At 32.2% G+C, this 27,951-nt stretch overlaps 1 protein-coding gene across 4 annotated transcripts in view; it reads left to right on the top strand.

The window, feature by feature from the left end:
* The window catches only part of LOC106462218 (mediator of RNA polymerase II transcription subunit 25-like), a 50,314-nt gene extending 23,080 nt beyond the window's left edge, over nt 1–27,234 (top strand). The window contains exons 4-16 of one of the 4 annotated variants that reach the window (XM_022389413.1): nt 2,253–2,417; nt 5,175–5,332; nt 6,997–7,114; nt 7,267–7,488; nt 12,712–13,049; nt 13,560–13,750; nt 15,207–15,375; nt 16,165–16,332; nt 18,331–18,393; nt 24,790–24,885; nt 25,158–25,403; nt 25,759–25,911; nt 27,007–27,234. In XM_022389413.1, the coding sequence (XP_022245121.1) occupies nt 2,253–2,417; nt 5,175–5,332; nt 6,997–7,114; nt 7,267–7,488; nt 12,712–13,049; nt 13,560–13,750; nt 15,207–15,375; nt 16,165–16,332; nt 18,331–18,393; nt 24,790–24,885; nt 25,158–25,403; nt 25,759–25,911; nt 27,007–27,219 (2,300 nt within the window). In that variant the 3' untranslated portion in view covers nt 27,220–27,234. Of the gene's footprint in view, nt 1–2,252; nt 2,418–5,174; nt 5,333–6,996; nt 7,115–7,266; nt 7,489–12,711; nt 13,050–13,559; nt 13,751–15,206; nt 15,376–16,164; nt 16,333–18,330; nt 18,394–24,789; nt 24,892–25,157; nt 25,404–25,758; nt 25,912–27,006 lie in introns of all 4 variants that reach the window. The other 3 variants (XM_022389417.1, XM_022389416.1, XM_022389414.1) reach the window with 3 other exon arrangements.
* Nucleotides 27,235–27,951: the final 717 nt, after the last annotated feature.

Here is a 27,951-nt window from a genome sequence, read left to right as displayed (position 1 = left end):
AAGAACTTCAAAAACATAATCAGTAGACCACCCTCTTTTCATGTGTCAATGTATTTATTAGATATGTCGAGCCATTTACCCTAAAATGAGCTATGAAATTTGGATGAAAACACTGTTGGATTTATTTCATCACTGAGCCGATCAGTCACATTTTGACAGCTGCACAGAGGTATTCTAGCCACTTGTCATGATGTAAACAAATGAAATATCTTTGAGATGAAAATGTGTGCAGCTAAATGAAATACGTTTATTCTGAAAGCTGAGAATTTTCAAGTTTAAGCAAAAACTTGGCTGATTTTGTGAGAGTGAAAATAGGGTTATTTACTAGCTTATTGAATATGATGATCGACTATTTATTCTTCATGGGTGATGAACCAGAATAGATATCTCCTTTACTGAGAAGAAACAGTGGATTTTTCACAGGATACAGTGCACCTGAAACTATTCATTTTTTGTGCCCCAAACATGCTCAGAATTGTTCTGAGAACACCTAATTTTCAAAATGTTTGGTGGAGGTTGGTACAAGTGTTGTTTGGTGGAAATAGAAAGCTCATGAGAATTGGAATGATTCTGTAGATATTCTGACTATCTGAAAGGAAAAATTAGAAAAATGTATTCTATTGAATTTATTTTGGGCACTAGAAGTAAGATAAGGAAATGACTTATGTGAAAAGAAGTATCAGTTATTTTTTGTTTTTTTTATTTAATGGCTATATATCATTGTATTTTAGTTTTCATGTGAAATTGTTTTGTAACCTTGGTCTGTAGGTTTTTAAGAATATGAAAAATGTACTTGTAGCAAAGCTTTGCTAGAAGTAAACATTTTCATACGCTTAATAGCTAACTTCTCAACACTTTATTCTTTCATGAACAGGTAAGTACTAATATACTATTATCCTTAACTGTAAAATAACATTGCTTTATTACATACACTGTGGTTAAAAGTGTAAAGTCACCCAGATGCCAGTTGTGTTTGGTATACAGAGTACATGATTAATATTAGGTTGGCAGACTTCCTTTGGCTTTGCTGACTGCCTGCACCCTTTTGACTAACACAACAAGTTCCTGGTATACTACTTGCAGAATATCTTGCCATTCTACCTGTAAACCTGGAGTCGACTCTCTAGGACATCCCAAAGTGCCTTGATACGATTCAAGCCAGAGCTGACCATGCCAGCTGGCTCAAGACATTATCTGAAAACCAGTGTGGCAGGGAACCATATGTTGTTGAAAGAGCAAAGGTCTGTTTCTGTAAAACTACCAGCTATTTTTCAGCAGTAAGATTTCTCTTGATGACAATCAAGTCCATAACAGCAGAAACATACCCACATCATGATGGAGTCACCTGACCCCTTTACTGTCAGTACCACATAATCAATGTCATAGCATCCCTATGGTTGTCACCACAGCCACACATGCTCATTAGATGTGTGAGTACCACAAATTATGAATCTGTTCCACATGTTTAGGCCTCATGTTTGGCATCCAGTGCACCCCCTACATGCTTCACTTAGTTGGTCACTGTGATAATAGGTTAGTGGACTGCAGCAAAACCATAGAAACCCTGTTTATGCAGCCCTCTATGCACAGTTTTATGCCAACTATGTCCCAGTCAACTGGAAGAACCTCTGGTCAATCTGGGCTGGGAAAGTTACGAACATAGCCTTACCTCACATTTTCAAAGTTTGCCTAGTATTTATAGGCATATCCAGAATTGATGAAATCTGTCTGTTAGACTTTTCTGACAAGTGGCATCCAATCACTGTTCCTTTTTAGAACTTAATTAGCTCTTGTCATTTCAACATGATACTAAGGGCTGTTTCATAGACATTTCTGATCGCTCTTTATACATGTCACTTGAAATACTACATAATTACCAAGCACATTTACATAGCTGCATCACAACTTCACTGCTTTTATAGAAGTAGTCATACACTTCAGGTAATATAGTGTATAGTATATTAAAATGGGTAGTTTCTCATTTGATTTGCAAACTATGTATTTGAATTATAATGTAATTCAACCTGAATTTTCTCTCTCTATTTTTTATACTTATCAAGTAGGATGCTCAATGAATAGTTTTGTAGCAAGCTTGTTAATATTGAAGGTTATCTTGTTTTCCAACTTTATTCCCTGTTATAAACTTAATCTTAGTCATATTCCCACATGTCAAGTTTTCTCAAATTTGTAGAGTTATGCTAACAAACTAAGTCATATGTCCATAAACATTCAGTTTTTTTTTGTAATCATAGAACATCCTCTCAGTCCAACTTCATTGGAATCTAAACAGAATGCAGAGAGTCCAGCATCTGTGCCAGCTCCAAGAAGTCCCCAAACTGCAGGACAGAAACGACCTGCAACAAGCTCTCCACCAAACCCTCGTGAAAGCACTGGATTCAAACAACCTGCTTTAGCTGGTAAAAAGTTCTTTATTAACTTGTATGATGCATGAATAAATTAAAATGAATATTTTGATAATACTTTCACATTTACCAAACTTGAAAGGATTTAGTAGAGATTTCAAGTTTTCCTACAAATATCTTACTCTTATTTTTTTGTAAAAATTTTGTAGAGTATTCTGTTATTTATTTTACTGTATTATTATCATAAATTAAAAACTAAATTTTTATTGTTTACTTTTAATTTTGAAATTTATCTCAAAAAATTTATAACATTGGTATCAAATGTGTTATGAATTCCTTCCTGAATATTTTTTTAAAAATGCATACTGAGTTGTCATTTTCAGTTTTGTAAATATATTTTAAAAGCATAGGTTTATAAAAGTGACATTGACGTAAGTGTTACCAGTATATTTTAAGATATTATATTTAATGGTGTGTCTGTTGAGTAATTGGAGTTTGTAGCCTGATTTTGCTGGTTGCATAGGTACATGAGTGTTATGGGTTGTTGTTTTTTTTACGTATAAGTAACAAAATATATTTCTAAGAAAGCATTTCAGGAGATTTTAATAAGTTTGTTTCACTCACATCTTCTCAAAAGATTAAAAGCTATATACACAATGTTTTGTGTCTTTGTAATAGTTTCTGTACGGGATGTAAAAATTTAGAAATTTCAGAAGATAACAATAACCTAGTCAAATGATATATATAAATTGGTATGTAATCAACACTGTTTATTGTAAAATAATACTCAAATTTTACAAATTTTTGAAGTGTCTTATGCATTTTACAGAGCTAAGGATATGGAAAGATTTTTTGAATGAAATAATTAAGATTAAAAATCTATTTAACCCCTTATATCTGGACTTTTATAAAAGGTTCATTTTGATTTAGAGGAGTTTGGAGCAGAGTAGATTGTCAAGATCATCATCACAAAGATCATAAAAACTTCAAATCCAGGACAAGCTAAATGCTTATAAAGTTAGTCAAAAAACAGTAGTAATAATATTCACTGGTGGAAAACATTCTTCGTGTACAAAAAGTTGTTTTGTATTTGAAAGCACAGAGTTCATAAGATGTATAGGCAATGCTCTGTATTTAAAGTACTTAAAACAGTTAAGTGACCTTCCTAGACTGCTCGCATGTGAAGTTAGGTACATAGAGTTCTGAACAAATGTGATGGTCATATGGAGCATCTCTAACTGCAAGGTTCAGCCTATTCCACAATACATGATACTCAACAAACACCTCTAGTACAAAAGAGACACTTTGAGCCAAATGGTCTGATCAAAAATTACAAATCAATCAAATTATAAGAGACACCAGATCTAGTAATGCCTTCAAAACCTAGGTATCAGGGATAAATATTAAAACCCACCAGGGCACTGGTACTGGTACTCTATGCGTATAAACAAATGAAGAATTCCACAAACAAATCTTTAGCACGCAAACACTGCGGTCTGACGGATGACAGATCCATTGTACAGATACTTTTCCCTTTAAAATGCATGGTACTATCTGCACCTACTCCTCCCTTATGCATATGGTGACATTGTCCATACTTCCCTATTCCTAATTCCATTTTTGCATAGATTAATGGAGTTTAAAAAGCTTCCAACACACGCAAACATATTACTCCTTTAATCATATAGATAATATTTAGAAACAAAAATTATAAAGGATATATATAAAGAATTATGTTTTAAAACTGTAAAAATATTTAATATTGGGATTCAATTTGAATTAAAAAATCTAATCAAACTCAATAATAATCAGTTTATTCTGGTACCAGCACCAGTAGGATAAAATACTTTTACAAGAGTAGGAAAAATGTGTAACTTATAAATTTGAACTACAAATGCAACAGTAGAAAGCAATATCCAGAAAAGAATGCGTGTTTGGCACAGTGATTGATTGTATTTTCAGAAGAGAAAAATTGTTCCACAATGACACCTCCAGAGACTACATATGAAAGGAGCTCAGTTCATGCTGTCTTGGTAGATATTGCATGTCGTTCTGATAATTTGACAACTATGCTTATTAACCTTTTTAAAATTTGGCCTAATCTGAAACGAACAATTTAGGATATGTGATGTCATGGTATATTTCATCAGGGACTACACATCCCCAAACTCTGGTTCATTAATCACAAGGATGAAATTTATGCAGAGCTTGAGTTTTTTTGTAATCTTAATGAAGTGTGTACTGCAGTTTTCTCACTTCAGACTCTATCGATGCTTCTGTGATGGAATTGATTGTACCAGAAAATATTTCTATATAAAAATGTTTTTAGATATATGAAGAAATTTTTTTTATATTCTGCACTTTTGGCATGTTTGATAGATTGAGTGTTAACAGATTGTTTTTAATGAAATAAGCTATTTGCCATATAGAAAACGGTGTTTGTTAAAAGTCTTCTGGAGTTTATGCTGTAGTTTAGCTACAGTTCCAAACACCTCTATTCTAGCAGCTAATTTCCATCTCTTCTTTCAACATTTTTTTCAAACACTGAAATGAAAACATATCAATAAATTAAAAGAATATTCATAACTAAAGAAATCTAGTGAAACAGTATCTATTATTATATAAAAATAGATATAGAATCATGTAATACAAGTCCTGTATATGTTGTTTTTATTTTAAAAGATAAAGATATAAGGTTATTTCATATCACAGACTTTAAATATTTACAAACTGAGATGTATAGAATAAAGTAATTTATAGTTTAACTTGTTCATTAGAGAGCTTCATAAGGGTAATTCTCTTGTTTTGAAGGTAGTGTGACCAGCAGTATGTCAGCAACCCCTGCTTCAACCACAGGGAATGTATTCCCAACTCCAGCTGGTTCTTTTGTGGACCAACAAAATAATCAGATCCCTCAGCGACCAGGAGTTCCCCCTTCCTCAACCTCTAGTCTGGGATCTATGAATCAGGTATCAGTTTTTCTTTCTTATATTAATGGTATAATAGTTTGTTCAGTATATGTTCATTATTTATTTAAAATGGGGCTACTCTAAAAATAAATTTAGTCTCGAAACACTCAAATCGTTTTTAAAATAAACGTAGACATCATTTAAAACTGTCTTACCAGACACAAAATGTTAATTTTGTTGTTGATTTATAAAGTTTTTAAACAAATAATACATTGGTAATAATCTTATTGGTCTTTGATATAAGATTAACCATAAATGCATAAAGTACTTAAAAAAATTTATTATTGACAACATTGAACAAGTTTTCAATAAGAAGGAAGTTACCAAATGTTTTGTCATCACTCTGATCAACAAAGTAACTAACAATTTTGTTTTCATCAGTAAAAAACTTTATATTCCAACTTTATGGAAAAAAACTAGGGTTTAATTTAAAAAGGCTTAATTCTTCGGGTAATGAGGTATGTAAAGGCAGAAAGAGATTGTATCACAAAGAAACACCATTTCTATCAGACTTTGCTTTGCATTCTGTAAAATCCAATAACATAATACCTAAATTATTCTGGATTCCCAAACTGTATAAAACATCATATAAATACAGGTTCATTGCTGGTGCTAGAAAAGCACACTTAAAAATAGACTGTAATATTATCAAATAAAGAACCTTTCTTCATCAAGGACAAACGTATTTAATTAGCTATGCTCATTACTAGTTACATATATATATATGTTTAGTTCTGATATCTGTAGGTCGCTTTCTTTGTTTAGAAGTTGATATTAATTCAGTTTTAAAATGTGTAGTCTGATAAGCTTGGCAGTTTTCAATATTTAACTTATACATGAATACTTACTATGTTTTCTTATATGTAATTCTCTAATCCCATATTTTTTTAAATGTATACCAAGAATATTGCCATGCTGGATACATTAATTGACAAATATTAGCAGTTCAAACAATGTGGATTATAGTATATATTTATATTTGAATCATCTACTGCCCAGATATTTTTTTTAGTGTTTTAAGATATATATTTTTTACTTTCTATATTAATACTATTTTCTTAAAATAAGAGATGGTACCATGATTTTGGATATAGTCACACTTAAAAATCAGTTGAAATATATAAGTTTGCTATAAAGTTTATAAGGTATGCTATATTTGTGAAATTAGATTACTTTGTTTTCTTGTATGTTGTACATTTATGAAACATTAACTGTATCTTACTTGATTGTGCTCATAGGCATTGTAGCATTTGTCCATTCTGTATCATTATTCTCTCTCTGACTTTATTAATTTCTTGTATTCAACATTATTTTCTTAATTTAACTTATACTAGACTTTTCTACTTTCATTTTGTTGTTGTTTTTTTGTAAGGACTTTTACTATCATTTGATGCTTTCACTGTAGTTTTTTCTTGCCTGTTTTATAATATTTTTATTTAAGGTTGAACTTTTTTGCTATATATTTCTCTGTTTAACTGAGAAGCTAATACACAACAATTTCCCATTGTTCATTTTCTTACTGTCTTCCAACTTTTTAGTTGAAATTATGTTAAAAATTAATGAGCCATTTAGACTAATGCAGAGAGTGGGGAATATCAATACAATGGTAAAGTTTAATTTACAAAAAGTGGAATATTGATATATTATTTTACCATTTATGCTAGCCAAATCCTCCAAATGTAACCATCACCACAAAGGCACCACAGTTAAGTCAGATAGGTGGCAACTTACAACCAGAAGCGGGTTCACGACCAACAAGGGGGCAGTCTCCTGTGTCTGTTGGTAAGTTAGATGTGTAGGTAATATTTTATTTCATTTATCTTTTTAGAAGTTAATATTTTATTACTTTCTGACATTTTTTATTATCTAATTTGTTTTGAAAGTGTAGTTTTAGCTTTTCCAACTTTGTTCTTGGTTGTTGTTTTTTTTCTCAGTTGGAACAAGAATGCAATGGTCTCACTCCATCGTTTCATCGTCTGCTTCAGCCTCTCCAGCTACAACTTCAGTATTAGCCAGTCAATTGGCTATGGCACCTGGTTCATCAGCCATCAGACATGTTGCACCATCTTCACAGAATACTAATTTAGCTAATCTTGTTTCTCATACTCAAGACAGTGTTGCTGCTGGTCTGACAGTGTCTCAAACAGATAGAAAAGGTTTGTAATACTGGCTTTAATAGTGACTGTAAGTTCAGGCTACATCACTGATCTTTGTAGAACAAATACCTAGCACCTCAGTGCTACTGCCAAAAAGAGTTTGTGCATGTTCCAAGCCATTGTAAGAGCTCTCACATTTACTCATAAAAACATGAACTGTACTAGTCTGTGATGCAATCAGCATTGTACTATGCCCTTCTCCTTCTTGTTAGCAAAAGACATTGCTCTAATATTTTTGCCTTAGATGCTTCATGCACTCTGTTCTTAGCAGAGACAGGTTGATTTTTATTTCCAGACCATGTCTTCCTTCCCAAGATTTGGACTGCCCATGAGAATGATATGATGTTTTCTTCATTCACTCTCCGTTCAACTTCTCTTTATGATTGTTCAGACCCCAATCATCTCCCTTTGCCCTATGTAGGCAGTACAATGTTATCACAGCTCCCTTTAGAAGAATTTGAAATATTTTTCTGCCATGGGATTCCTCAACTCTTTATGATTTATCTCCTTCCACTTTGGTGGAATGCATTAAGTAACTTATCTGGCTTGTATGTTCCTCCATGGAAGTTGACAAGTTTCTTCATTTTTTATGTCACCTCCCATGGCATTTATCATCTTGTGTTTTCTCTTATCTCCAGCTGTTGACCTCCTCTGAATGATATCTTGTAGGCAGGGATGTAGATAGATGGCCTCTGGGTTTTTCACCCTCCAGTCAAGGGCAGACTAGACTCTAACATTTTACTGGGAAAAAAAGCTAGAAGAAGCATACAATTTTGTCATAAAAATAACAAAACTACATACTTTTCCAAGAGGACCACCAGGATTTTTCCCCGTGTCTTGTTAGGCCATTCCTCACCTGCCTCCAGTTGTCATTCTCCAATCTTCCTAAAGGAGGTAAGTTGTTTCTAAGAAAAAAAATACATAAAACCTACTTAGTGACTGGTGCTGTTTCACAGGGTATTCTTCTCTATCCCAAAATCCACATTGGTTAGGAGATAACAAAGTATTAACCCAATTTGTCCCTACCCAATGGCCACTGTTGAGATGGGGTTTTCCACAAGACTGCTCCAGCACTGTATATATACATTTACCCACAAAGCCACACTATCTCTAAGTGAGGGATCTTATGCAGAAGAGATTAATATTGTTCAGTTCATTCATCTCTCTACTGTTCTTCCCTATGCAGATACTTCCCTCCAAATTTCTTCTAGTGGAGTGGAACAACATTTTCTTTCCTAGTACCAAACTGCTGGTGAGGATATAATATGTGAATGTTTCTATTCATGCTAGTGTAATCCTAGTGGCATGAGACTAAGTGGATATACCCCTTGTTCGGAAGTAGGGCATGAGTCAAGGATAACTCTTTCATAAGCCTATAGATATTTATAAGATTTTCACTCAAGCAATTCTCCCATACTATATGGCTTAAAACATTGCCTTAGCCACACTTATATCATCAGATCATATAGAGTTGTTGAGTAGCTGTCACATTCTGCTCGCCTTTGTGACATTTTAGCAATAGGCAGAAAGTGTTTTTGACAACTTTTCTGAACAATCATTTGTGTTTGACAAAGAGTATTCCTTGCTTGAAATGCCTAGGATCTTTCACTAAGTGCTGCTCCTACTAGGTCTCCATCCACCTAGTGCTAGACATAAATTATGGCTTTTCTCTTTCTGTCACTATAGTCTCAGAAAGGAGCTCATCTTTTTAATATTTTTCTTCAGTCTTTCCCCCCCTCCACCCATCATCTTGTCAATGTGGGATTCTAGTTATTTATTCTGTGGAGAGGTGAGTGATGTAATCTGAGTTAACATTTTCCTTTCCTGAAAATTTATTTCAAAGAAATACCTCTCCAGAGGACTTACTCCTCCATTCCACCCCCTCACGCACACTCTTCTAGTGTGTGTGTATTTGTCTCATCAATAATGAATTTTTTACACAACGTTCTTGAGGGAAGTACTGTGCAAAAATGATGTTTTGCCATCCTATTGGTGTAGGGATTTAATATCAGTTGTATCACAGACTAGCACAGTTTACATTATTACATGTAGGGGTAAGCATTCTTATAATGGTTTGCTGCAAGTGCAAAAACTTGCCAGTAGTAGCACCAAAACACTAGCTATTTGTTATGTGGAGAGTTGATTATCTTAAATACATTTCAGGTCAGGAGAATGTTAATTGTTATGATATTATAAATTGTGTGTATGTGATTCTGACAGAATGTTACATACAGTACAAAACCAGAATATGTGTAATACTGACAGTAAGTTTTACAGTAGACAAGTTGTATGAATAAGTGCAATACTAACAGTATGATATTTTCAGGTGTGCTGATTACCTTAAAGTCAAGAGGAGTATTGCAGTAACATGAGGACTAGCAATACATTTATCAGAGTTGAATTATTTGGCTGTAACTAAGTGTGAAAGAAGAGACTAAACACAATGTAAAAGCAATGGGAAAAGTAATCTCTGTTAACAAAAACAATCAAAGGTGCATGAGTGCACTTGGTGAGAGACAGCACTGCTACTGACAATCTCTGTTTTTTAACTGGTTGCTTGTAATTTACATGTTACTGAATAAGTGTTCCAGCCTAAGAGAGCAGGTCATTATATACAATAGTACACGATATATCCTCAAGGTATCACCTTATCTGCAAGAGGAAAAGTTCACTGTCTTCCTTTACCTGTATGATACACTGTCTTCCTTTATCTAGTGTATTGTACTACTAGCTGATGTACCCATCCCCTGGACAGAAGTTATGTAAATTCATGATTAATTAAAGGTTATCTTAGGACATGAAAAGTGGCTTTCCTTATATGTAATTGTAAACGATGCCCATAAAAACTGCAAAACACGAGGTGTAAAATCAAAAGTTTGCATGTATCTCTGCATGAATTCAACAAACCTTCATGCTAAATTTGGTGAAGATCCATCAACAGAGGGCAATGATGTGGTAAAAAATGTCCATAAAAACTGCAAAATGCAAAACTGAAAATGTTTACTTACCGTTGCATGGACCTAATGAACTTCTATAACAATTTTGGGGAAGATCCATCCACACCCTGCGAAGTAGTTACATGGACATACAACAGACAGTACTATTATATTTCTATAGATACAGTAATGTTTTCCATGAGAAAGCACACAACCCCATAAACAAACGACCCAGAACCACAGGCAACCAGAAAAGGAAGTATTTAGCCATGTTCCTTGACATTGTTTTGTTGTCAAAACTACACACACACAGCCAGCAACATTATATGCAAAAAGTTAGAAAATTCTAGTTGAAAATGAAACATTCTCCTTGCTAAACTATAAATGACAGAAAATATGCATTGCATACCATAACAATGAATCTTGAAGTATACTATGATAGCAACAATGTAGTACTGACAGTAAGTCTTATAGTGTGAAACTAAAATTAATGTGTAATACATTCTATAACAGTGCCTCTTGGAGTATACTGTGAGAGTGTAATACTGAAAGTAAGCCTTACAGTATATTACTGACAGAAGATTTTAAGTAAGCTATCTAGTGCAAGCAATTGTAATACTTGCACTAAGTTTTACAGTACTGAACCTGAATCAAAAGTACTAATGATTACAGAGAGTTCAGTACATTATATTCAAAATATTTCAGTATGCAAATTAGACAGCCACATGACAATCACAGCTAATATAAAGTCTCAGTGGAATGGAATCTATGAGAATTACATTTTGACTATGTCTAGTGTTTTGTAGGTATTGTGATCCACTGAAAATTAGTTGCTTTTGGAAAGGGTATGTAACAGCACTTTGTGATGTAAGATGTTCATATTCTTATGTCACAAAGATGTATTCAGTTTGTGAATTTAGAATTTTACTTGTACTTAATAACACTGGAGAACAAAATATTATGGATTAACTTGGGCCACCAGGCCCATCCAGAAAGCCCTGCAACAAGTCCTACCACAGCCATATTGAGCAAAGTGCTGGAGCTTATAACAGATGAGAATCCATGAACACAAAGGCCAATGGCAAAAGCCATACATGTGTTCCAGACAACAGTATGCAACAGAATCAAGAAGGAGAAAATCTGGAAGAACAATGCAAGTCACATGTACGCAAATTACTTGCACAACATTTTCATTCAAGTTGTTGCATATCTCAAGCAGCTGGTGAATGAAATTCATACTATTCCATATGAAGATGTACCAGTCAAGTTGCTGGATGCAACACATATGTGTAGTTATGTGCATTGGTCAAGAGAACTTTACAACAAAGCCTTATGCAATGGAAACTACACTCACTAAAGATAGACCATGACTAGACGTGGCAAGATGCACTGTAATGACATAGTAAGGCTCCAAAATGTACTTAATATAATATACTTAACCTCAATAGTTGTGTTGTACTTTGAGTAGAAGCATATGACTGGTAAAAATCTTTGCACTATTGGATCAAAGTAAGAAACATAAAGTCATTGATATATAATACACAAACAGGTTGAGAAGGAATTTTCTGACCAATTCAAGCTTCCTATTCAAACAGGTTGTATTTTTTTATTCCAACCAATCTGTGGGAATTTTTTTTAACTGTAATCACAAATATTACACTGTTACAACCAATTAAAACTCAACTTTCCTTTCAAGTCTTCAGTTTTACTAGAATTATTATTGGTTTTTGAGCAGAGGTCTTGGATTAGTTCAGTATAGCGAAGCCAGTTTAACACACCATGGACATATTTTCAGTCATTATCACTAGAGTAGTATGGTATACATGTCTTAGCCAAAATAGGGATTCAGTTAATGTACAATATTTATCACACAGTGTTTTAGCAAGCAGGGAAAACAGGTTTTGCATAATCCCAACTGAATGTGGTAAATTGAGTAAACAAAGATCTGCTTGTCATTTGTGTTTGTGGATAAGAGTTGGTAGAAATGTAATTTTTCAACCACCTTAAAGATGTGAAACCATTTTCTCACACTCTTTTTTTGTAAAATTATATCAATAATTGGTGTACAAGTTAGATATTTATTTTTAATGAACATTTCTCAGTCCTCTTGTGTGCTGCAAGATAGTACCAGTTTAAGAATGAGGAAAATGTAATGTTCTTTTTTAAATGTTTACTCAAGGGGCTTTCTCATGTAGGAAAAGGGTTAGTAACCAACTTTCTTAATTAATTTTTGTTTACATCTCTAACAAAGATATTTAACTTCTCATCTCATTTCTTTTATTTTTAGGGGTTATGACTCAACCAGCAGGAGCTGGACTTCGTGGCCAAATGCAAACTGTTGGAATGAGGATGGTAACACCTCAACAGCAGCAAGGAGCTAATAGTGGTCAAAATACAGTGAACATCCAGCTAGGTCAGGTATCATCTGTTGGTCAGCAGCAGCACACAGCAAGTGTCACCCCAATTCAGCAAAATACTGGAATTCCAGTCCCTATGCCAAATCAAATGGCCAGCTCCAGCAGCACAGCCCCTATTCTGATTTCCCAAGTTCCCATTATGGCCACAGCACCTTCAGGAAATATCCCTAATTTAGGAATTGGTGGAGCCACTACTACTCAACAACAGGTAAGAATAGATAAACCATCAAACTACTGACTTATTACACCAATTATTGAAAGTGAGTTACAGATATTGCATCATATTCAGTAGTTTTGTTTTTCCTGTTGCAACTTTCAGTGTAAAAAGAAGAAAAGAAAACGTGATCCCCCAAAAAAAGAAATTCTGTGTAATCACTCACTTTTCTGTGGACAAATATAGGAAAGCCAATCACTAAGTAGTGGATTAGTTGCACTACTGTTAGTATATTTGTAATTAGTGACAGTAAGGAAGTTAAATGCTGGACAAAGTTTGTGTAATTAGGCTCTGTTAGTAGAAAAAAAAAGATAAATAGGGCACATCGCATTTTGTACAATGTTTTCTGTGTCTTTATATTGGAATGGTAAATACTTATTTTTGTATCTTTTGTTCATCGTGACTTTTTTTAAAGTTCTAAAAGTTTAATGTGTTAAAATGTGAAAAATATAAGTTGTTTCCAGTTTTTGTTAAAGGAACATGTACATTTATAAACTCCCTTAGCAACCTCAAGGAGGAGCTCCATCACAGACTGCTTCTGCTACAATGAAGGAGAAGAAAATTATTTGGCAGGGGATTTTTGAGTATTCAGAAAAACAGGTGCCAAACAACCTTGGAACTAACACAGCAGCTCGCATCATGCACCCATTACATTGTTCCATAGCTAGCTTTGTGGTAAATGGGGAAACAGAATTGTAAGTTATTTGTTTGTTTTTTTGTGACATATTATTTTATCTTATTCCCAAACACCAAGATCCATAATTTATGATGCCTTCATGTATAAGCCCATTAGTTGACCACTAATTCTTAGCAAGAAAAAGATTACCTTGAGGTCAAAGTAAATTTACATTTTGGTCATTATTCTTGGATGTTCTTAAAATAATGTTTAATGTTAATATCTAGAGTGAGAGTCTTCTGTCTGTAGATAATTTTCTATCTTTGAGACTTTGGGGAACTGAAAAATATTAAGAAGGATACATCTTGTATTAGTATACATATAAACTGCTTATAAAAAAAAAATGTATAGTTTTATAATGCACCACTAGGTGGTAAACAATTCTGTTAATTCTCATTTATTTCCTTCTTTATACCTACTTTATCATTGACTGTGTGGTTGTATAACGAACATTTCATTATGTCAGTTCTCTTGAAACATAGGTCTCATTGATAAATCTGTGAAAAATAAATGTTATTTTCTTTGGTGTGAGATCATATGGACATTGGGCATGGAAAACTGATATTCCTAGACAGTGTTTTTTGTATTGTTTGTAACTGCTGTCTGGATTGTGGAAGCAATAGCAAATAGGTCCTTTTTAATCATTATACAAAGGATGAATGGCATGTTATATTATTCTCAGTACAACTGACCAAACACACTCAAGCCACTGCCTACAAGTCCAGTCAAGATAGCTTTGCTAAGGAAAAAAAAATTCTTGACCTCCACTTCAAAAGCAAGATTCCAAGCAACCAGAAATTGATGAAACTCAGCAAGAGGCTTTTCAGAAAACAAAGCTTTTGTGGTGAAGCCAGTGCTGGAGTCCTGAAAAATAGTGACAGAAACATGAAAAGTATCACTGCAAGAAGTGCAGATGAGAAGTACTGAGAAAATGGGGTTACCTTTGCCAAGTGCTGTATAATTACCAGCCACTTCAGTGAAGTCCAAGAAGCCAAGGATAATCTCAATTATGTACTGGACTGCCTTATAAGAGCTTAAGAAAGGTTATAAGTGAGAGGAGGCCATTAAGCCTATTTTGTTCATTCAGTTATTGATATATAAATCCCATTAAAGATCACAGAGACTCATCTTCAACAACATGGCTGAGTGTTTAGTTCTATACACCCATTACTCTTTGTGTAATGAAATTCCTTCTATTATCAGTCCTAAATGTATCTACACTTAATATCTAGTTGGTCTCAATAATGTGTTTTAAGTTTTGGTTTTACAGCAATAGGAGCATAAGGCTCTTGCATGTAGTTTTTTTTTTGTTGTTGTTTGGGGAATTTTTAAAAAATAATTTTTTCACTTTTTTGTACGATTAAAAGGTGTTTTTGCAATTATTGTGCATATTATGTGTGTCTACAAAAGTACTGAAGTTTTGTTATTTTGCAAGAATTTGATGCAAGCTTAACCAAATATGTCTGTGTTTCTAGCTCTGGAGAAAAATGGCCAGGAAAGCTTCTCCTACATCTTATTCCTAAGAATTATATTCTTAGTTTGTTTCAAATTTTAAGGAATGCATCTCGTGTTTTGACACTTCATTTTCCTCAGGATTCAGAAGTATGTCAAAAACTGATGAGGACTATGCACAATGGTAACTTGGTAAGTTATACTGTACTAATTTTCTCTTACCTAGGCCTATTAGACGTATACACTTATTTTTTCTTTCATTTTTGTTGTATCAAGTATTGTAAACTACAGATGAAGGCATATTTTACTTGTGCTTGATCTATTCTTTTGCAATACAGTAGATACTGCTTACTATCGACTTGGAAGTAATGTCTTGCCATCATAAAGATCTTAATACTCAATCATTCTAATCATTCCACTTCTCTGAAGGTGTATTCAAGTTACAGTTCTAACCACTGATAGTAGTATTAACATGAGTATTATTACACTATCTACTCTTTAATAAATTCTCTCTCTCCTCAACTTTGACATCTTTCTTTTACAGTTTGTGTTTGTCTTCCTTTTACTACATTGTTCTTTCCCATTTAATACTAACTAGGAAACTCTTTTATTACCAATGTTTTTCTCTTTTGTAGTTATCTTTAATATACATTTATTTTAATTTTTTATGAATGTTCTTTTACTTTTTTATTAACTGTATTTTATTAGCTTTCAAGATATTATAATAGAAATGTCACAAAATGAGAAATACAATAAATCCAATGCCTTCAGGAGACAGACCTTCTTGGTCTACCTTCTAAAGAACTCGTATTATCAGGTTATAATTTTGTAGTTTGTCATTTTTTTAATCCTACGTGATTTCTCAGTATTAAAGAGAAGCCTGGAGTATAGTATTTGTTTGTTTGTTTTTCTATGACTATACTATAAAGCATGATGATATTGTTTCATGTATGGATAACACATACCAGATGGTTTTTGTAGGTAGGTTGTGTGCAATTTCCAACTACATGTGATATTAGGATGATGATTGTCTTATTTATGGGAGAAAAGGGCTTCATGGGTTTTGTCCCAAATGACCAGGATGGATTTGTTGCCTCTATGAGGCAGATGGTGGAAAACTCTCGAAAAACAGGGAAGCAGCCTAAAATGGTAAGACCATTTAAATTAAGATTAGTCAAAATCTTCCATAATTTGTTTTTATTTCTAAAATAAAACATAGTATTAAATATCTTCTTATTGTTATCTAACTTTTTTCTCATAAAATTATGAATGGAATATGGCATTGTGTAATTTTTCTTTGATAGAAAGCTGCAGCTATTTAAGTATTAAACTGTAGAAAAATAAAAAGATTAATAAAAATATCAATATATTTACCTTAGTAGAAAATTTTAAGTAGCATAACACATACATATAAATTAAAAGTCATGTCCAAATACCATCTATATATATTTATTAGAAAAATTCCTGAAAACCAGATCATGCTACATTTCCCTTTCTTTTACACCTAAACTTTGATGACTTGTAGGAACTGTGCTGTTGATTGGTTTTGAATATTTGTATGCTGATGAAGACATTTTCTGATTTTGGAATAAAATTTATCAGAAAAAAAAGTATAGTTATGTATAACATGTTTATATTATACAAACATTACATAATTTTTATAACTGTTACTTAATTTTGTGTTATTGATAGTTTCTGCTGATGTTTATAAAAAACATTCTTACAAATAATCCTATCACCATTTTACTGAGTGTTAATATAGTCATTTGTAATTTGAAGATTAGAAACTAACAAAAGGTTTTTTTTAACCTTTAATTAAAATCTTAAAATAATTTCTATGCAAGGAAGGTAAAAACTACTCGGAGTGATTTGAAACCTGTTTTAAAATATTCACTATAGAATACATATCTAATAACTGAACTGTCAATAAGAATGTGAATACTGTTTCATAAGCTTGACAAATTCATAATTTATTAGTACACATTGACCTGATGTTTCAGGAAAAGTTCTCATGACTGGGAGTGACCTTTTATGATTAAAATTTTTGTTGAACTGTTTTTACCTTGACCGTATTTCTGCATGGGATTGTGTTTTGACATTTATGCTTTAGCTAAACATAAATCTTGAATAAACTGTTTTTGTGTGGAAATAGATTTTAATCATCAATTATTTAGAAATTTGCAGAATTTTTGAACAATTAAAGTTGTTTTTACAACTATTCATCAGCCAACTAGCACTATACTTAAAACTGACCATCTTGACCAAAGTTGGATCTCATTAACTCAAAATGGTTGATGTTAAAAAAAAAAAACTGCTATAGATAGCAAGCTTGTATTTTGTGAGACTCTGCCATCTGTATGAGAAATCACATCACCTCATTTTTGAAGAACCTACTTGCATAAACAAACTGCATTTAATAACAAGTTTAGATATCTAAGAAATTTTAAACTTTGTTGTATAGTTTCTTGCTTATCTCTACGTTATGAAACAAAACCATCAAAAGTGTAACAATTCTAGTTCTTACCAAACATTATGTCATTATTAGAGAAGAGTATATTCTATCAAGATTTTACTGTACAATTATCTTAAATCAACCATTTGTGCCTGTAACTAAAAAGTTCTGTACTTTACACTGTACAGTATCTTCACCTGCTATATTACATAAAACCACCAAGCATTTTTTTAAAGTTCTGTAGAACTAGAGTGTAATTTTTCATACGTTTTCCTCAAGTTTACATAACTTCGACTCCTTTCTTGCTACCTTTATTAAGAGCAGTACATCTTTGCAGTTTGACATTTCTCAAGTCTCATAAAACAGAATGAACGATCTCTTAACAAGGAGTGTGTCATAGAAACTTTATAAGTTTAACGCATGTTGCCTGTATTGCATACTAGTATTTTTTGTTTTTCTTTTTAGGTTTTGTATATCAATATTTAGAATCTTTTTATTGTTTGTACATGTTTATATAGTCATGCATGTGATATAAAGTGATGAAAAGCACTAATTACTTATTTATATTTGTTTACTGAGTTAATATGGTAATTGTTCATTTCAGATTTTTTTGTACTGTTTGAAATATTAACTTTGGTTTTGCTTGTTTTTTTATGTGTCATTGATGAACATGTGTTGTTTGTGTTGCGATGTAGATGGCGCAGCAACAGACGCCAACCCAAGCTCTTTCTCAGAACACATTCAACACAGTCTACCAGGTAAATTTGGAGTTGATAGTTCTCTCAAGTTTTTTTGATACTCTAGTAGCCTGCTCTGTCCTTTTGAATAAATTCTTTTTATCATTTTACCCTTTGTCCGTTACTGTCAGAAAGAAGCTGAGTTTTTGACACTTGCTTTTTTTTTATGTCTTCCAAGTGTCTCAACTGTCCTTACCTGCATTTTCTGTGCTAGTCTGTACTTATTCTCCTCTGTTCTTTAGCTCAAAATATAACATTCATCATTACCATTTTGGTAATTTGCTGTTTAATAAAATCTGACAGGACTTTTGCTGTCTGTTGAAAACCATGAACTGATCTATGAAAATGAGCTATTAAAATTAACATGTCTGTGACAATAAGTATGCAAGCATGTCATTTTATTTGCTTGAAATTCAATTTTAATAGTTTTTGAAAGACATTGGATTATTGGACAACTATAAAAGTGTTATATAAAGTTGGAGATGTAAGTAATATTCATTCAAGCTCTGCCAGCTTTTCAGTGTTCTTGATGGATTGCAAAATTTTGTGTGTACTATAAAATGTTACAAGTCAGAAAGGTAAGCTTGTGATAAATTTATGGCACTGTGACACTAATTCATAATCATTAAAACTATTTAGTGACCCTTTTTTCTGGTGTGTTTTGTAAGCTGCTTCTGCTCAATTTATCTATGACTACAAGTGACTACCACCTTTAAAAAACAATCTGAAACTGTTTCTTTCTATTTAAAAATGCCTGGATGTCTGCATGTTTACTTAATTTCATTTGTATATATTAATCATAAAAGGATTTACTTTTGAATATGTTAATGATGAAAATGATGTGTTGAATCCATCCTATTTCCCTGAAGTACTTAGCATTACAGCTTAATTGGGATGAGAATACAAATAGATTAAACCCCTTCATTTAGTAATATAAACATATTTAACTCACACAAGTTATGAAATGGCTAGCAGAAAAATGGAAAGTAGGAGATCCTGCATTATTTGGGTTTGTAACATCTACAACAACAAGACCAAACTTCAATCATCTTACATTAAATGATAGAATGGTATTCATGGATTATATTAAAGTATTTTTATTCTGTGTAATGAGAATAAATTTAATGAATTGTTCAAGCAGCTGTACTAAGGATGTGCTGAACGAGTGTAAGTAAACAGTACATTGTAATTGCAAAATAAATTTTTTTAACATATGAATTTTGACTACTGCACATAGTTTCTATGACATTCATATTGGTATCTTTATTCTTGCTGATTAATTATGCAAAAGTGCTTTTTTAAATAGTCCTTTTGTAGTCCTCCTTTTTTTAAGTAAAAAGTTTATACAAACTATAGTTGTAGTCCTTCTTTTGGTAGTATTGATAAGATATTCGTGGACATAAAAAGTTATTTTGTTAGCCAACCATACCCTAGCAGAAAAAAAAAACTATACAGACAATTATCCTTGTTCTAAATCAAAGGTCACCTACCCCTTCAGTAATATCATATCAGAGCCAAATCTGCTATATTCAGCCAATATACAAACACACCTTATTTTGTTTTAAAAATTAAGTCTATTTCTTTTTGATTGTTACACCTAACATAGATTACTGTTTCTTAACGTATGGTGCACGAACTCCTTAGGGGTGTAAAATGTGAATGGAAACATTGACTTTCTATTGATTATAGATGATATATAATTAAACGTAAGAGAGAACTATTAACAAATCCTGAAAGGCAAGGGATGTGAGGACGTATTCTGTAAACTGAATGAGTGCGACTTCCCAAAAATTAAGAACCACTGCCTTAGATAGATGAAGCAACTTATGGATTGGATCTGAGAGATAGTAACAAATGTTACCTCAGGAACTTTAGTAAAATAGTATTAAAAATCAGTTCATACAGGGTTCTTAAAAGGTTATTACATGCACATGTTTTCAAACTGGCATACAGTTTTTAAAAACTGAAATATTATCAAAATCGTGGCATAGAAATTTTATAGTCTTTTACTTGTAATTCATTTTAGTATTGAAAAGCATGGCTGATCACTGACTAACAGTTATTGTCAAAAATACAGTAGAAATTTTAACAAATTGTAGAAATGCTGTAGGTATTCCAACTTTATTACCACATAATTTATCATAAAGAGAATAAAATTGATTTCTTAACTATTTGAATACAAGCGAGTCATACTGAGCATTTTGTTTTGTTTGTTGAATTATAATATGAAATAGTAAAAAAATAAAACTACATTATAAATATTTAGGTAAGCTTTAATGTCAAGATATCAGGATAATTCAGTTATTTGTCTTATTAATGTTACATTTTTATTTGGTGTGACCTAGTGGTTGGTGTCTTGGGTTGTGGATCAGAGTCCAAGATTTGAGACATGATGCTACTGATCATGCCTTGCAATTTCAGCTGTGCATGTAGTATAAGAATGACAATCAGTCCCATTATATGGCTCCAAAAGCTGGACAAAGCCATTGTGGCAGTGAGTGCCTTCCTTCTGACCAATAGCTCAAAATTTGGGACAACTACGTAAAACCTAGGGTCTCTGACCTGGCCATTTAGCTCACTTGTATATAAGGTGCCATTCAAGATGAATAATTTTATTAATGTATAAGCTCATGTGTGTTATCAAAACATATATATATATAAATATGTAGGAGAGTTCACATGGAAATGTCATTCTAACAATATTCAGGAAGTAACATATCACTTGACATTATTCTACAATAGAAAGAGAAGAATGACTTGAGTTCAAAAGCTAAAAAAAAAGAGTAAAATACAAGAAGAATATCTGAATTTACAGTAATCTATAATTTGAAAAAACTGTACAAAAAGTAGCTTAATTTCAGGTTTATTATTGTTCAGTGACTGAATTGATCAATGAAATATTTTCTCTGATAATTTGTTTCAATGAAACATTTTGTCTTTTTCAATGGACTTTAGGTTTTTTTGTACTATCAAAGTTATTTTCTGGTGGCAGAAGTCATTTCTTGTATGTCAAGCACAATTTTTAACTTGTTATGCAACTATATGTATTTAAAACTAAACTTGTAACTTTCTGACTTGTCTTTTAGTTGAACGTGAAGTTTTTATAAGCTTTTACATAAAACTCAGTGTCATGAAAATTTTCTTTTTACTACTGTGTGTATGTTAACATTGAATAGCATACACAAAACTTCAATTTTTTTTAACTACATCATTTGGTAAGTGAAGTGTATGTTAGTTTTAACATTGAGTAGCATACACAAAACTTTGATTTTTTTAGCTCCATCATTTGGTATGTGCAGATAATCTTTTTTGTCTTGCTTCATCTGTTAGTTTCATAGTGTGTGTGTTAGTTTGAACATTGAGTAGCATACACAAAACTTCAATTTTTTAGCTACATCATTTGGTAAGTGAAGCTAATCTTCTTTTTTTTTTCATGCTTCATCTGTTAGTTTCATATCAAGTTTTAACTTCATGTCCACTTCATTTATTAGCTAAAAACTTAGAGTCAAGTGTACATAGCTTCAACTTGTGTGTGTATTCTGATAGCTGATGACTGTATAGATAATGACTTAGTTAAGTGATCTGTGATTCAGGCCTTTTCTCTTTTTATTAAAATCCAATGAATCATAAAACTTCACTTCTGTTTATTATTATTCAAGGTTCAGTATCAGATTTAATGGTAGTTCAAATGGTGAAGTAAGCTAAATGTGTCCCATATTTTCACTCTGTAAGTGTATTGAAGAGAGGCAGAAGTTTGAGTTGATCATCCCCTACATTCATAAGCTTACATATTAAGGTGGAATTTTGTTTTGCCAATATAGGAGCCCTTATATTATCCATACATGTATAACTACATGATTCATGAATAACATGTGGGTGGCTCACCAACACAATGAAAATATGGGGTAAAAGTTTCACTCATGTAACCTCAACATTTTAACTTCCACTAAATCTGATATTAAACTTCTAACCAAAAAAAAAGGCTAATCAATTGAAGAATAACTATCTATATTTAATGATTAACAGTCCTCTTCAATTTGCTCATCTTCATTCTGATAGCTTAAAAGGTTTAGGTTTCATTTATGATCCTTTGAATTTTATAGTACAGTGTATTAATATCTGTTTATTTTTTCTGTTAGTATTCTTTAAGAATAAAACACAAATAATTTATAAAATCATTCACTGCTAAGTTTATATATATATATAGTTTTGTATGCAAAGACTTAATATACAGACAAATTAAAAAGTTTTTATCTTTAGCATTCTCGTTTTTAAATATTCTCATAAGTGTAAAACATTTAGAATGTCTGTTCTTTGAAGTTTAAATCGATGTTCTATTATGTCTTGTTTTTAGCTGTAGTGTAGTGGCTCATAGAATGGCTCAAACCCTTTCAATTGATATATTTGACCATCCCCAAGGTATCTTAGATTAATTTACTCTAATCCTGCCAAAAAATAATTTGAGGGTAGGCTGGTAGAGATCCTGATGTGTAATGAAATTGAATCAGGTATATGTGCGATCCATGCTTGGTATTGCTGGTGCACAAAAATATAGCAAAAAGGGAAAAAAAGGTAATGTAGTTTAATTTACTCTCCTGCTTAAAATAATTTCAACAGCCACGACTATTGAGTATTCCCTCATTTTATGATACAAATGAGTAAATCTGCTACTAGCTTAGTGTTAATATAAACATATTTCGTGTTAAAATGAAAATAAAAACATGATTTTTTTCCCTCTAAATATTCACACTGATATGCTCACACTTTCAGCCGTGGGAGTGTTATAATGTGATGGTCAATCCCACTATTTGTTGGTAAAAGAGTTGGCAATGAATGGTGTTGACTAGCTGCCTTCCCTTTAGTTTATCATTGCTAAATTAGGGAGGGCTAGTACGGATAGCTGTCCTGTAGCTTTGTGAGAAGATCAAAGTCAGTCAAAAACAGTGTCACTTTAATGAAGCGAAAAGAAGCAACATTAAGTGGAGTAATCAGACATTACTCATCAAGTCTGATGTTTTCTTTAAAAAAAATGTATTCAAATTTACTAACTAGATCATTGTTTTTCATGATAGAGGTTTTAAAAGTAAATATATCATTACAGTAAAAAAAAAAACATGATATCATGTGAGTTTCAAACATATGTCTTGTCTAAAAAGTAAAGTAAAAAGGAAGTAAGCTTCAGAAAAACTGTTTATTTAACTAAGTTTTCCACTGACATCTTCCTCAGAGCAAAGTTTAATGTGACAGTATTTAGTTATTAACTTGTCCTAGTTGCACATAGTATCTTTGTTCTTACAACTACTAAGAATAATTGCAGTGTGCTGTTGGGATACAACTCTTTGCCAAAGTGTAAGCCAACATGCTGGTTGTAAAAAAAATTTTCTTGAGCTTAAGTTGTTTGTATCTAGAAAACTAATTACTATCACAAACATGTAATAGTCTAATAAATTAGTATTACAGTGTTTCCATTGGTGGATATCCCAGCATATTATATGCCCATAGTTTTCCTATGGATGTTGAAAATTGAATATTTAGGAGTCTATGGTATGTCCGTGCTTTGATCCCATGCTCCCACAGGCCTAAAATAACGTTTGGGTTTCTGATTGACCCTATTTTCTCGTTGTGACCCTAAGATACTTTTCTGTATTTTTTTAAATAAGATCTTGATATAAGCTTAAATATTCAAAATGCTTTTTCATTTCTTGTATTTCATTTGTAATGATCACAAGAGTTAAATTACGACCTATGTTAGTCAATCTCTATCACTGAAATAACAAGACAGTGTATGTTTCTTCAGCTATTGTCGTAACTTCTCAAAATATTCAGAATACGTTGGCACCATTTGTAACACATCTTAGATGCACTCCGAGCAACATTTCACACACATAATTAAATAAGACAAGCAGTAAATAGATGCCCAGTCTAAATGATCTGGCTTGGAACATGTGAGAGAGTTGCACTGTTACAACAACATTTAGCAAACAGTACAATGTTCTGAGACCTCGAAGTTTTTGAATGGGACTTTCAGAACTGATGCCCTGCAAGTCCTGGATTTCCTGTTTTTCAGCTTAGTGGAAGGGCTATATTATAATGCTGAAATTTGGATTTCATTATTCTTTGTTGACACAGCACAGGTAGCTCATTTTTTAGCATTGCATTAAAAGATATTAATCTAATAAATCAGCATTGTTAGTACATCCTCAGTTCTCATACTGAAGTGGTATCGTAGTTGGAAAATAAACAGTATATTCAGATGCATTTGTTTGTTTTTTTTTTTTGAGGTTGTTAGATTTTGTATCTAGTAAATTCTGTTATCCAGTAGTGAGTACTACAACATAGTAGTTATAATAATTTTTATAGCTTACCATGGCCCCGTGTTTCAAGTGTATTTGATCCAGGTTTGTAACTTGTATTTAGCTACCACAAATGTCTGGTGGGACAATGAGTGCACCAAGAAATGTGGGCCTAGCAACCTCAACAAATACTACTACTCAGAATATTATGATGACACAGGTATTGGTGAGAGAACTGAAATAAAACTGTAATTTTGACTTACTATTATTTGTGTTAAAAAAAAAAAAAACACATAAATCAATATCAAAGTATCAAAATAATTTGACATTGGTAATAAACTGAAAAACAGTTTTTTCTCTCATGCCTTTAATAGTAAATGTAGTCATATTTTGAGTGAAATTCACTTATAATTTTTAAATAATAAACCAAATCTGTATATATTTAAAAAATGTAACCCAAATTGTTAAACTACCTCTACCTCTATTGTTTAGACTAATACTTTAACCATGGGTGGTGGAACAACCCAGCTAGGACCCCGCCCAACTTTGACTGTCCCTCCACAACCAGTTGCTCAACAACAACAACAGCAGCAGCAGCAACAACAACAACAACAGCAGCAGCAGCAGCAACAACAACAACAGAATCAGCTACAACCCCAACAGAGTACAGATCAGGCTGCTGCACTCACTGCTCAACAGCAATTCTCAGCCTTGGAAGCCAAGCGTCAACAGAATCTTGTAAGTTTCACTTGTGTATTTCCAAGTTGTACATGTTATGTGAAAACACTACTTATTCAGTCACATTTTTAATGTATTTTTGAGATAATCCTGAAAAAGAAAAACTGACATTACTGCTATGTCATGTAAACAAATTAAATACACCTATTGAAGGAAAGTTCATGAAAATGCAGATAAAAAGAGTTTTTAAGTACTAAGAAACTAAAATTAACATAGAAATGCATTTTGTAATAGTTATGGCATTTGTTAAAGTGTTTCTGTATTAGTAACTGTAACTTATTAACACAGTAAATTATTAATAGTTTCATGGTGAAATATAACTTCTATATAATAATGTTTGATCTGGTTCTGACAGATGATAATCCAACAACTGAGACAAAACCTGGAAGCTGCTCAGCAAAAAGAGCGTCAGTATAAAGCTGCTCAGGAGCAACAAGAACAACATCAACGTCAGTCAGCTTTGCGACAAGTTGGAGTACAGCAAGCTCAGCAGACTGCTCTTAGACAGGTGAGTTTGTCTTACGAAATAACTTTATAGGATATACTATTAAATGTAAGTACTTCACCATCACTGTGTAGCAAAAGTAAATCTAATAAACAATGATAAAAAATTGTTGAATATTTCTCGAAATTTATGAAAAACTTCAGTTTTTTCTGACAGTTTAGACTAAGGAGCTTTGCAGAAAAAGTGAAACATCTGTGTATAGGATATTGTTTTGAGGTGCCTGAGAGAAGCTGGAGATCTTTAGCAGCATTAAAGAAAGTTGTCATTCAAGTGGTACTTCACAGAAAAATGATTTATTTTAATTGGCAAACATGTTTTAATTGTGAAAGATAAACACTACATAAAATTACCAAACTGTACTTGTAGTAGCATAGTGTGGTTTTTTTCAGTAGTGTGATAAACATGTTAAAAATGCCATTCTTATTATTGAAAGGTACTCTTCTACTGACAACTTCAGAAAAGTTAAGTGCTTAAAAGATGTATCTCTGACTATCAACACCATTAACAGCTGATAGTTGGCAGTCACATCTTGGATTTTATTGCCAAAAAATCAGACCTGACTCTTTGAAAATTTAGATCTCGAGTGGCCTGTGTACATGAACTAAATGCCATTCTTATTATTGAAAGGTACTCTCCTACTGACAATTTCAGAAAAGTTAAGTGCTTAAAAGATGTATCTCTGACTATCAACACCATTAACAGCTGATAGTTGGCAGTCACATCTTGGATTTTGTTCCAAAAAATCAGGCCTGACTCTGAAAATTTAAATCTCAAGTGGCCTGTGTACATGAAATAAGCCTGATCGTCACTACTAAAAAAGAAGCAGTCTAGATGGTTTGTAAAGCTGAAGTAGGCCTGACTATCACCATTATAGAAAGTTCTACCAGTAACTTTTTCATTGGTATATATATATAACTGAAATAGGCCTGACTGTTAGCAGTAAAAAAAAGTGTCAAATTCCTTTCTGTCAGTCTTCTTCATTGATATACATATATACATTTGTATGTATAGTTTACCTATTTTATGTCAACGAGTCAAATAATTCTTATAATTCATTTTTTATATAAAACTAATGGTAAGTGTGCTTAACATTCACAGCAACTTCATCAACATCTTCAACAACAGCAGCAATTCCAAAGGTTACAACAACAGATATCCCAAACAGGAACTAATCCCCAGTTGCGACATTTGTTACAACAGGTATTTTTTGTTTTTGTAATTATAGAACTTTTACTGAAGTGTTTACCTGAAGTGATGAAGGCTATTTTCTTATATTTCTATAGTACAAATGTAGTGAATCTTTACTCTTAAATGCTAGTCAGAAAACAACTCTTTTGTTCTTACTAAAGCAAATGTGCCAATCAGACATATTTGTATTATAGTGTAAAACAATAAGGTGTATTGTTACACTGTGTGAAATGGATAAAAAGTTGCATAAATTGCCAAAAACAAAAAATGTTTTTGAATCTGACAAGATGGATACACATGGTTATATATTTTTTAATACAAAATTAGTTTTAAGTCTTACAAAGTAGTGTAACATTTTTTCGGTGTAAGAATTGTATATAATCAGTTTGTGAATGGGAATTTCACTCATTTAAATTGATTTAATACATCTTTCATGTTTTTAATAGTACGATAAAAATTAATCTTACAAAGAAGGTTCTCAGATCCTTCAAAAGCACTTTGTATCATTATTCTGTACTGGATAGAAGATACTTAAAAACTTTTAAAATTTTGACTTGTTAATTTTTTTTCTCATAAGATTTATTAATCTTCTTTGCTAGTAACTCAATGTTGTCTTTATGCAAAGCTTCCCTGCCATAATAAGTTACTTTGGTGCTAATCTAGGTGGCAGTAAAGTAATAAAAAAATTGTATTAGTTTTGGCTGTAAGAATAAATAATGTATAATTCCCTATAAAAACATGCAATCATTCAAGAAAGAAGAAAGGGTAATTTAGATTTATCTTTCATTTTATGTGGTGGTTACAAGGTCTATCAAATGGACCAAGTCTATATATATATATATATATATATATATA

Source organism: Limulus polyphemus, unplaced genomic scaffold (assembly GCF_000517525.1).
Source record: "Limulus polyphemus unplaced genomic scaffold, Limulus_polyphemus-2.1.2 Scaffold1120, whole genome shotgun sequence".
Classification (NCBI taxonomy): domain Eukaryota; kingdom Metazoa; phylum Arthropoda; class Merostomata; order Xiphosura; family Limulidae; genus Limulus; species Limulus polyphemus.
The sequence above is the reverse complement of the archived record's forward strand: the minus strand, read 5'-3'. Positions and strand labels throughout refer to the sequence as shown.